Below are 12,843 nucleotides of genomic sequence, written 5' to 3'. Positions count from 1 at the left end.
AGAGATAGAGAGAAAGAAAGAGAGAGAGAGAGAGAGAGAGAGAGAGAGATTTTATTATCGTCTTCGGAGGTCAAATATGACCTATGGGACCAAAGTTACATGTGATGTAGTATGTGTATGGCTGATGAGTGACTCTCGATGCTTCAAAATTGTGGTGATGAGAGTCGCAATGGAGAGCCCACACTCTGGCTGGGAGAGGAAAGTGTGTAGGTCTAAGTCATGGCTGAAAATGTGAGAGAAGCAAGTTCGGATGTGACCAAAAGATGAGCACTCTAGTAGTGTGTGGTACTCGGACTCTCGAACTTGTAGTGAGCATAATGTGCACAGTCGACTTGACTCTTCTCCATTGCCCAAACGCCCTGTCTTGCATCGAAGGAAATGGGAGCTAAGCCAAATGACTGTGATAGTGCGTATTGCCGACAAGGGGATAGGCCCAAGCATGTAAGTGGGAGTACGGTTTTCTCTTTTAGCAAAGAACATGGTTGAGTTGTGTAATGTATGAAGCATGACCCACGAGATTTCTCCCAAGCTGTAATACATTGGCGTTGTAGAAAAGCTTCATACTTGGGAGTCAATTGAAGCATCATGTAGCAAGTGTAATGCATCCCATCTCACAAACCACTTCTTTATGTCTTTCATCCATCTCGTGCTCAAGTTCTTGCTTTTATGCGTCTTTTGAACTTTTTTGCTTGCTTCCCATGCAATTGTAGGAAGTTGATGTGAGGGGTTTTGACGCATCTTTATCATGTACCCCACAACCCTTTCCATGCCCATAACCTTAATTGAAAGAGATCCCGACTCAAGAAGTAGGAGCATATATGGTGTTTGTGTCTTAACTTGGAGAAAATTTGTAAGAAAACGCTTTTGGACATTCTCAAACTCTTTCCAAGTAGACTTTGAGATGCTCCCGCACCACACTTCAACTCCATAAAGAAGAACCGGTGTCACTGATGCATCATGAAGATACTTCTTGAGAACCCAGTACTTGATGTTTTCCGCATTACACATATTCTCAAATGCATAATATGCTCTCTTTCCCGCTTACAAACGACGCATAGCACATTCATGCCACTTGTGATTGGACGGAACCTCAAGGCCAAGGTACTTAAAGCTCTCGACAACTTCAAGTGTTCATTGTTGTACACAATGCACGGCTTCTCCTTATGGTTGGTTTTCACAAGCATAACCTTTGTTTTGGATTCATTCACAATCAGCCCACTATGCAAGCAAAAGTTCTCAAGGACAAACATAAGCTTTTGTGCATCTTCTAAGTATGTGTTAAAAGCACTACATCATCCGCATACAACAAAAGCATGATTACCGCATTGCAAATAGTGACCTCTTCAATGCCTTCTTCTTGCATAAAGTCAAGTATCATTTGTTTCAATTGATCGATGCATAGACCAAAGAGAGTTGGTGACAATGGACATGCTTGTTTAACCCCAATAGTGCTTACAAATTTTTTTGAAATCTCTTTTCCCATACGCAATTGACAAATCACCTTCTCATAGATTCGAGAAACGGCAAGCATAAATTCACTTGGCACTTGTAGTTCTTCCATCCTTTTCCACAAATTGTTACGTGGAATCATATCAAAGGCTTTCTTAAAATCCACAAAACGACAATACAATCACTTGCTTTTCAATTGACTTTCCTCCATAAGAACACGAAGAGTGACAAGATGATCAATGGTGTTATGGCATCGACGAAAACCAGCTTTTCCTTTTCCACGCTTGTCATTCTCTTCAACCCACCAACCACTCAATTTCATCTCCATTATGCACCCAAACAACTTTGCCATAAGAGACCCAATCATTATAGTCCGGTAGTTGTTTATATTCTGTACATCCCCTCCTTATGCAAAGGCTTAACCCAATTATTACTCCAATCATAAGGCATACCATGTTGAAGTGCAAGGTTGAACATATCACACATTCACTCATGGGTAAAATCTCCTGTCCATTTGATCATCTCCGGCTTGATACCTTGAAGATCTCCCGCTTTGTGAGTGGCCAACTTTTCAAGCTCACCGCATACATCCTCAATAGTAAAAAAACAAGGCATACATAGGAGTGAACCATAAAATGACATTTTTTCAGCATTTTCTTGCTCATATAATTGCCTACAATGTGTATACATATCCACAAGACTCAAGTTACCAAAATTCTCAACCCGCTTGTCCCTCAACTTTCTCCAGAATCTTCCACATGCATGTGCCTTTTCTTGGACTTAAAAAAGTTGTTGTTTTACTTCCCATTTTCTTCTCTTCTTTTGAATCAATGCCTTGTATGTTGCAAATGACTTTGATAGTTGTCTTTCTCCATAGTTGCATCAAACTTTATCAAGGACTTTCAAGCATTTTGACATTCTTTATCAAACCACCTTTTGCGTGATCTATCTTTGTTGATACCATGGAGATGCTTTATGGCAAAGCATTCTTCGACACAAGAACAAATAACTTTCTTGAAAGCTTCCCATTCAGTTTCCAATGGTGCGTCATATTGAAGCTTTATCATCCATAACTTTTGTTCAACCATTTCAATGTACATTGGTGCTCGTTTGAAATCCATACATAGTGATAATTTCTCTTTCCTTTGGCTGAGATTATTATACTTAGTTGCTTCTCCACATGAAAGATTAATACATAAGGTCCGATGGTTGGATTCCGGGGTCCATTGGCCAAACATAAAACTCGTTATGCGAAACATGATGGCTTCGGAGAGTAGCATATAGTTAATCACATTGTCCCCATTATGTTTCCTACATGTAAATCCATTTGTTCCACTCCACAAAGATACACCATTGCCAATGAGAATACCCATGCTATTAAACATGTGTAAAAGTAACTTTCCATAGTGATCCGGCTCTTTCTCATCCATTGAAGTACAATCATACAAGTGAACTTCCTCCAACTCCCATGAAATGTATGGCATATCAAATTGTTGAGTATCATGTTGCAATGTTTTTGTGCGAGCATTCATATCCCCAAATACAATAACATCACCTTCACCTTTGAAATAAGCAATGTCCTCTTCTAAATAAAAAAAGGGATAATCTCTATCCATGCAAGCATAAAAGGGGGAATCATGATGAGGAATGTAGAAACTGGCTACAAAAATGGGTGCTCTTTTTGGTGTCATAATTTTCAGCCATACATAACGTTTGTACTTGTCATCTTTTACAATTGATACAAAATCTTTCAATCCTTTCTTAACCATACATGCTACCCCTCTTTTCCCTCTTCGTTGCTTGAGATTCTTTGACCACATCAATGAATGTACATAATTGTAATCCTCCAAGCCGCTAATCCTTTGTGTATCATGCTCCCAAGTTTCAACAAGAAGTATAACATCGGCTTTGCTTGTTAGTTCATCAATGCCAACCCCCACATTCCATGGGTATCCATTACAATTCCAAAAGCATATTTTCAATTGTAACTCAGTCTCATAGGTCACGCATCCCTATTTGCTCAAAACTTGTCTCCTCCTTGGGCACATTTTCTTCGTGAGAGATCTCCTTGTTTTTCTTATTCTTTTTCTCATATGCCTTGCGATGCATATTTTGTTGCTTAATAGTGCGATCTCCACATACAAAACATTTTGTATCTCTCAAATAGATCCAACTATTATCAAGGATAATCTTTCGTTTGGTCTCATCCGGCATGGTGCATACAATTGGCCATTCTCCCGAGCAAGGAGCTCCTTGCTTCCCCACTCTATATGCTCCATAGACCATAACTTCGGACATGCCAAAGTAGTTTTTGAAAAAATCTTCGATAATAATGGCAAGAGAAGGAGATGTCTCTAACTTCTCTTTGGGAATTCCACGAATAACAATGTTCTTGGAACGCCGCTCCCGTTCCTTCAACTCCTCCACATCTGCATTCTCAACATTCTTTTTTGAACCATATCTTACATGAGTGAAAAATTAGGAACCACATTGTTACCACATACATCAACCCAAGACTTGTTTGTGCATACATTTTTCATGTCGCATATATCCCGAGTCATGGTGTCAAATTTCTCCTCTTTCAATACGTATGGTCATGCTCTACTTTGCTCATGCACTTCTTCAAAGCATTCAAGTCCACAAGAGAGCATTTACATTCCTTGACTTCCTCTTATATCAAACGTGTTGTTTGCATCTCAAGTATCCTCTTGAGATTCTCATTCTCAACCACAAGTACCCTTAGTGTGCCATTATCCATTGCAAGTGCCCGTAAGTCTTCGCCTTGTTTGTTTATGGTCTCTTGCAACGATACCAAGTATGCCATGATCATGATTTTTTATGTCGTTGGTTGGGTGGTTGTGTTGCTATTTCCACACTTAGGAGATTTTGGATCATTTTCCATAGTGGTTGTGGACCTTTCTTGTTGAAGAAGAAGAACCCTTGCGAGTGTTGGAAGACATTGTATGTAAAATAAGAGATGAAAGTCGACTTTTTTGAACCTGCTCACTTCAAAAATGCTGCTACAGAAATGTCTTTCATAACTCTGAAACTTTTTGTCTTTACATCAATTACGTATAGGGCATCGTGCTCTTTGATTGAGGCTATAGATCACCCAAATCGGAGTTCGGATGGAAAAGTTATGATCAAAAGAGTGAACCGGTGTCTACTAGGTCAAAAAACGAGTGCATTTTCTGTGTGAGTGTGTGTGTGTGTGTGTGTGTGTGTGTGTGTGTGTGTGTGTGTGAGAGAGAGAGAGAGAGAGAGAGAGAGAGAGAGAGAGAGAGAGAGGTGTATATGCATGTATATATACGTAGTTATGTATACATATATGTGTGTGTGTATATGCATGCATAAAAACATAGTTATGTATCATGTGTATATGCGCACTAAGCAAGGGAGCATAGCATCTGATGGTCAAACACTTCCTCTTGGATATAGACCTTTTTTAATCATGGCATTGTGGTCTTCGATCCACTCATGTATGGATTAACGCAACATACCTTTGGTTTTACCACGATTGAGATTATGATGATATGTAAAGAGATACCGCTAGACTATTGACATTACTAGCCCCTAGTTAGGTCTAATGGTATATGTGTGTGCATATGGATATGCATCTACATGAGTGAGTATATATGTATGTATCTATGTGAGTATGTATTTGTGTATATACATGTATGTAAGCACTAAGTATTCTTGTATATACGTATCTATGTGCGTGTGTTTATATATAGATATATATGTGTGTGTATATATATGATAAAGCTTGCGTATATACATGCTAGGCATGTAGATTAAGTAGAGGGAGAGTAGTAATTGCATTCTTCCTTTGGTTGGTTCATGTTCCAGGTGGGCGCCAATCTAGGGCGGACATCGCCTCCAGTGGACTCGAGTCTTGAGGCGATACGTCCAAACAATGGATTTAATTTTATACGTAGCTAGTTTTTTCTGAACATAAGTATAGATTTCTTTTCATTATTTGCAGGCACCCTCCTACAACTTTGGAGGTGCCGGTCCATTTACATAGGTTCCTCAACCAATGGTAGATCCAGATCTGCAGCGTGAATTGCCTTAATGTGAGGAGTACCTACTTTCGACGTAGAAATTGTTTGGCCTCTATAATCCATAGCAGCTTGAGACCTATGGTCTTTTACAGTAGACCACACCGTGGGGGAGCCAGAGAGGGACTCCATATGTCTACAACATCCTTCCTTCTTATCGGTCCACCATCCTTCTATCGCAGCAGGGACCCACCCCCCTTGCATCACAGGGACCTACACCATTCCATTCAACTATTGCTTCCCCAGATTCCATAGGTGGTTGACGAGCATCTTCTAGCAGCGCATGAAGGCGTTCGTCTCAGGATAGCAAGTGTAAGCGGAGCAGCAGGGGCTCGTGTTGGAATGCTTATTTTGGTGGTGGAGTGTGGATGGACTCACCTGTTTCAAAGCATACCGCTCCAACCACAGAGGACGTGGACACTGACTCGCCCGTGCCATACACACATGGACACTACTATAGGGTAAGTATGGTGGTGAGGTCGACTTTGGGACTACACAGAGCAGAGCACTTCGATGTCATCTACAATTCTTGTACAATTGACGTATAAGAATTGCTTTATGAAATCCAAAGACCAAGTGTCCAATCATGTGCGGTACTTCGAGGAAGCGTTGTATGCTTAATTTTTGAATGCCCCCGATTAGTGTTTCCCGACACAATGATTAGAGGGGGCGACATGGCAAATGTAGAGTGGGAGTGGACAATGCAAGAAAAGAGTGAGTAAGCTACAACGGGCTCATCCCACAATCAACAACGCGAAGCTCGGGTCGGGCAAATTCTTACACACTATGGAAAGTGGCTTGGAAAGATAGATATGTAAGTTATTTTTAATTATGCAAGTTTGGATAAAAATTATTTTAGCTTATTTAACCTTTTTGGTTATTGTTAACTTAGAAAAATAACACTCTGAGCCGTCTTACTAGATAGATGATCAATTATCGAGAGAGACACATAGAGTTCGATACTTGGCAATGAATGTTGAAAAACCATCATATCTCTCGCGAGAAATTCGATTCAGTAGTCAGAATGCTACAAGCAATAAGTGTAGACAATGAATATTATATTAAAAGTTAATCTGGGTTTTTAATTTATCTAATTTGTTTTTGATTGGTGTAGAGTCAAAGTGATCCAACGTATGCACCTCATAATGTGCGAAATATATATTTTTATGTACTCCTCTTCGACAAGTACAAATGTGGCAAAAAAACCCTCATGTTTTGTATATAAAACTCATTTAAGATTTAGTTTTATTTGTAATTCTTTCGAAGTATTGTTCTTTTCCGCGCCTCAATTTATGATAAGGTAAGAGTTGTAATTTTGAAGTTTATTATGACTTTTGTTACACTTTTCGAAATGCAATTGATATTTCATATATTTTATGCAAGTCAAAAATAAAGATGCTCATTTAGACCACCCAATTTTTGGCGGCTCAAATCAGTATCTTTATCTTTAAAAGTCGTTGAGCGATAATATACGCGATAATGTGTGCGACAATAGCAACAGTAATATATCTGCAACTATTATCGCACATATTATCGATAAACCATTACTGCATACATTCCGGCTCCTATCACCGTCCGCACAAAAATTTATCTTTCTAGTTTCCTTTGTTAAACCGCGGTAATGCTGGTGGTTTTGGAATTTTCCTCTTATAGTGAAACAAATTCAGCTAATGAGCTCGAGAGAATGTGAGTTTCAGAGAGTATTTTGAACAATTGTCATTAAAACAACAAACCGTGCTCTCTGCGGTCTCTTTTCCTCATAATCGAGGATAGCTTCAGTCAAGTCTGCAACAATCAAATCAATTCTTGGTGGTCAAATGGTAGGACACATCTCTCTCAATAAAAGGTGTCAAGACACCCTCTCAGATTGTAACTCGTTGTTCTCCATGGAGTTTGTTTGTCAACAAACAAACAAAGACGTTTACAAATAGCTAGTAGCTTGAGCAAACTTGTTGACTGATCTCCTTATGCTGTGAGCCCAAGGATGAAGACTTTTGGCAAGAAGAAGCAAGTTGTTAATCTAATTGCCAAGTTAGTCTAGAGAAAGTGGGGTAGCTAGTGAAAGGGGTTGAGCTTGACACAAAGTCATGCTAACAAGCCTGCATCACCTTATGTGGATAACCATTAATGTTTCATACTTAGGGTTTTAGTAGTTCAATTGTAGTGGGCCACGGCCTACTTTGGCAAATTGGCTCTTTTGGAGCAAGTGAAGAAAGAGAATACATTGCTTGCTAACATCAAAAGAATCTCTCCATTATGTCCCCAAAATACAATGTTTTTTTAATGGCAGGCCTCGTGATTTTCTCACTTGTTTTTTTATCGTCTTTGTTGACTCTCAAGTGCATGAAAGCTTTTAGAAGGTGATCCGTGCACAACAGCGAAAGAGTCCCGACTGCCCACGAACAACGCAACAGTTTCGAAATAAAATCATAACCGCTATGGTTGAATTTCACACAGATCTCAGAAAAACAGCATGATAGTACAGCAAGGTAGCCTAGCTTGGTTGGTTGTCATCCTCATGTGCTACTAGCTGCCCTTCAATAGCTGCTATGCATACAATCTGCAGCTGACTAACGGTACCATTGCGAATTTTGTTGTCCATATCAGTGTCTTGCACAGTGCCGCATGCCTTCAAGACAAAAGCATAGGTGATTGCATCTGGTGGATTTGCTTTCCCAATGACCACAAGCTTCGAAGAGGCATCCAGTGTCTGATGTTGAGAACAATATCCGTTTTCCTTCCTGCAAGACTTTAAAGCACTCGTTACCTAAAGTGAATGGTAAAGATGTGTCCAAACCCTGCACCATTGCTACCGGGAAACTTCTTTTTTGAAGCCGTAGAAGTGGTTCAAGAAGCGGTGTAAATGCAAAGAGCCAATGGCCACTGTTCAGGGCCAAGCAAGGCAGAAGAGCTATTTGCGTTTGTCTCAATGCCATGCAATACCTTTTTGCTGGCTCCAAACTGCCTGACCCCCGATTGCTTTTGTTGGCTGTTGGTGATGCGACTCAATGCTTTTGCTGGCCGCCACCAGCACCCGGTCTAGGTTATTTAACTTCTTCTTTTCATCAAGAAAAAGCAACCGAGATTTTTTTTACATACGATTTCCATCGAGTGAAGGGCCTTGATTAGGCCAAGTGGCCACGTTTATGAGGCACCTTGTGGAAAATCGCATTAGGCTTACCAAGTAAACACCAAATTGTTCCCTCTTACACCCAGAAACAATAGGAAGAAGGGCAGGACTGCACAACATCACCATATTGAGAAACCCTTCAAACAAGAGATATCCGAAGTTTCTGATTGACACCCCTCACTCCCTCATCAATTACAAGAATGGTCAGGGCATGATCAAAGAAGGAAGAGCCCACCAAGAGGACTGTGAAACCATGCATGAGAGTCTGGTTGTGCCCCAAGGTGGAATAATTCCCATGCTCAAGCACAAAAGCCTCATGGTGCCATAAATGATGCTCCTTATATCACCACAACCAGCTAGGCTTATCTAAAGCTCCTGTCTCAATTTTCCATGAGACGATCCTCATGGAGGATTTGAGAAAACAGAGGCAGCAAAAGGTGCAAACTTTGCAAGTGGCTTGGACAGAAATCCACATTCGAGTGACTCCAAAGGTTGCACTAAGCCTTTGAAACAAGCCAACTGTCTAATTGGAACCCAAGTCCCCAAGGCCGTATGCCACACCTCCATCCATGTTCTGCTTCTATTGAAGCCCCACAGAGTGAAGAGGAGAAACCGGTCACTTAGTTTTTCATGGGCTTGCAGCTTGTATTCGCCTATCAGTACCTGCTCGCACTAGCCTACAAACGCACACACGTAGGCATAGTGGTAGAGCATTCGTCCCATGAGCTCGAGGTGCGGGTTTCAAGCCTCCCACATCCACTTCGTGTTGACTATTTTGATCACCCCTTGCTGGCACTTGCTGGCCGGTTGCAGTTGTCTGGCAACTGGCTCGGGCTGCTTCACCACGATGGCAAACAACAACCAAAGCCAGATGTCTTGTGGAAGCACATTCATAATATTCTCCCTAATGGCCAGCATCAAAGCTAGCCAAACTTTCAGGTATAACAGGAAGGGTAGCAAGTGAACACCAGACCCAAGGTCGGCACATCAATGATCTTGCCCACCTCTGTAATAAGGCATCTTCGCTGGACACAAGCCAATAATCTTGCTGATGACTCAGGGCATGCTCAGCTCGGGCGGTGGTGCCAGAGGGAAAGAAGGGGGGGGCATGGTGATATGCACGTCCTGCCAATTATCACTGATCTGGACTCCAACCAGTTATCGCCCTCAGTACTGACTAAGCCCGCATTGTGGCATCAGCTCATACTCTCTGTTGTTGTTTATAGTGCTTGGAATACTTTCAAAGAGCTCGAGTTTCTCGCACTTAGCATAAGTCTGCCCAACACTACATAAAATCAGTCAATCAAAAATGTCAACCCCACTTCATTCAGTCTCCATGCTTGCTTTGCAAATTGCATTTTTTCAATCTTGGTTGCATCCTCTTTCCTACCAGCAGCTGCATATAAATTGCGCATGCAGATATATGGTGAAGCATCCTTATCATCTTCACAAATGGCTTGATCAAAGGCCCATCTTCCACATTTCACATTTCCCCATTTTTCACATGCACTTAACAAAGTAGTCCAAAGTGTAAGGTTGGCATGAAAAGGCATCTCACGGATCATCATTGCTGCCTTCTCTACTTGACCAGATCGGCCAAACAGATCAACCATACACGTGTGCTGCTCTATATCTGAAAAACCATAGTTTTTGCTTAGGATCTTGAAAGTGTTCTGACCCTTCTCACTCAGACCTCTATGACTACAGGTGTTTAGAATGATTACAAAAACTGCTGCATTGGGCTCTTCTCCTTCCATGATCATGTCATCAATAAGCTTGAAAACAGCTTCATCATCGCCAAGCTGGGCATAACCTCCGATAAGCACACACCGTAAAATTAAATCTCGAACTTCCAACTTATCAAAAATGTCTTGAGCTTCTAACATCATGCCACAATTGGCATACATATCTACCAAGGCGGTGCCTACAACCATGTCTTCTTCCACAAGCCCAAGTTTTATAACTTCAATATGTAACCTTTGTCCTTTCTCTGCAGATCCTACACTCCCACAAGCAATCAAAATGCAAGAGAAAGTAATGGCATCTGGATAGATACCTTCTGACTGCATACGCTTGAAGAAATCAAATGCTTCATCGACTTGTTCATGTTGGACAAATGCTGTGATCATAGCAGTCCATGTTGCTACATCCTGACCTACAAGATTTTCAAAAACTTCTTTGGCAATTGCAGTTGATCCACATTTTCCGTACATATCTACCAGGGCTGTGCCAAGATGAACATCTTTATCTAGCAAACCCTCTCTAATTATTTGTGCATGTATCTCTTGGCCTTTATCCAGGGCTCCCAAACTAGTACAGGCCTTCAATAGGCCAGAAAAAGTAAGCTCGTTGGGAAGGAAACCACCAAGAAGCATCTGGTTGTAACATGTTAATGCTGCCTCACCATATCCATGCAGTGCATATCCCGTAATGAGCGCAGTCCATGACACTTTGTCACGAGAAGGAACTGAGTCAAACACTCCTTGTGCTAGTTCAAGCTCACCACATTTCGTATACATATCAACCAGTGCACTGGCGATCACCATGTTGTTCTCTAACAAACATTCCCTGGCAACCCATGCATGTATCTCTTTCCCCTTCACGACATCCCCAGTGCTGCAGCAAGCCTTAATAGCACAAGCAAAGGTGAACTCATCTGGAGAGAAGCCCTCCAGTTGCATTTGTTCAAAACACCTCAGTGCTTCCTCACCACAATTATCCTGGGTGTACCCAATGATCAGCGCTGTCCAAGAAATCACATTACGATCAGGAAGCTTGTCAAAGACTTCTTGTGCTTTCGAAAGACAACCACATTTGCCATACATATCTACCAAAGCAGTGCCAACATGTACATTTATTTCCAACAAACCATCTCGTATCAACCGTGCGTGTATTTCTTGTCCTTTGTCAAAATCACGGAGGCTGCCGAAAGCTTTCAACATGCACACGTACGTGACTGCATCCGGATAGAACCCCTCAAGTTGCATGCATCTATAATAATAGAGGGCTTTGTCATCATGCCCACATTGCACAGACCTTGAAATTAGAATATTCCATGAAGCTACACTCCGAGCTGGTAGCCTGTCAAACACCTTTTCAGCATTTTTTATATCACCACATTTGGCATACATGTTGATTAATGTATTTCCAACAATTACACTGCTGTGGAGCAGCCCAAGTCCAATGAGATCAGCATGCAACACGATGCCTTTCTGCAGATCCCGTTGTTCAGCACATTTCTTCAAAAGACCTACAAAATGAGCAACATCATTTTGAGGCACTGTCTGGGGCTTCAAAGCAGAATCCTTGAGCCCAAGATCCTCCTCTGGTGCCATCTCTAATATCATCCCCTCTGAACAAGCCTTTTGTTCTGTTGTTTTCTCCATGCAGGGCTCTCGATCCCTTCCCAGGTCCATAGCCTCTGCACTTTCTGATGCTACAGTTTCTGCACAGGGCTCTCCGTCTATCATTGTCAACCCTCCCCTTTCCGTGCAAAGCTCTCCATTTTCTACTTCTACTTGCCGCGATTCTGGCACAATCAGCTCTTCTTGAAGCCAGCAGGGACGTCGATCACGTGGAAACTCTGCAGGGATTGTCGCATTGGAAGATGGTGAAGAGAGAAAACATTGTACACTTAACTTGCTGTGTCGACTGCCCTTGCCCACCCATCGCCACTCTTCCTCTGCTAATGGAAGTTGACCCGGCCCTTCTCTTTCGACTGTGCGGGATGGGCAATGGAATTCAACACCCAAGAGCTCCGCCGATGGGCATATCATTATACGTAGCTCTATGTTGAGTTCATTGCTAAAATAATAACTAGAAGTCTATAAACCCGTCTGGAAGACGGGTTTTCCAGACGGGAGGTAAGACGGGGAGGTAAGGCTGTGTGTGTGTGTGTGTGAGCGCGCGCGCGCGCTAGAGAGAGAGAGAGAGAGAGAGAGAGAGAGAGAGAGAGAGAGACGTATGGAGCAATAGATGGAAGTTATGGGCTTCCATATGCCATTTCTCTTAAGAATGGAGGAAAGAGTAGAACATGAGTTTAATAAGCACACTTAAGAAAGGTGGTCAAAAGAATATCAAACAGAACATAATAGTTGGAACTAATTAGCTAGATCATGCCAATGCCAAAATTCTTGCTTTTTATGCTCTTTGGATTGCATGAATGCAACTTCAAATATTGAGAGTGTTTGCTAGTCTATAATT

At 41.7% G+C, this 12,843-nt stretch overlaps 1 protein-coding gene across 1 annotated transcript; it reads right to left on the bottom strand.

Moving 5' to 3' along the window:
- Positions 1–7,742: 7,742 nt before the first annotated feature.
- On the bottom strand, positions 7,743–12,548 carry LOC147452003 (pentatricopeptide repeat-containing protein At2g03380, mitochondrial-like). The gene has a single exon (XM_086517841.1). It carries the CDS (start codon positions 12,414–12,416, stop codon positions 9,936–9,938), a length of 2,481 nt encoding a protein of 826 aa, XP_086373967.1. The 5' UTR covers positions 12,417–12,548; the 3' UTR covers positions 7,743–9,935.
- Positions 12,549–12,843: the final 295 nt, after the last annotated feature.

This window comes from Adiantum capillus-veneris, chromosome 8, assembly GCF_014529385.1.
Source record: "Adiantum capillus-veneris isolate H3 chromosome 8, ASM1452938v2, whole genome shotgun sequence".
NCBI lineage: Eukaryota > Viridiplantae > Streptophyta > Polypodiopsida > Polypodiales > Pteridaceae > Adiantum > Adiantum capillus-veneris.
This window is presented reverse-complemented; position numbering and strand designations above follow the sequence as displayed.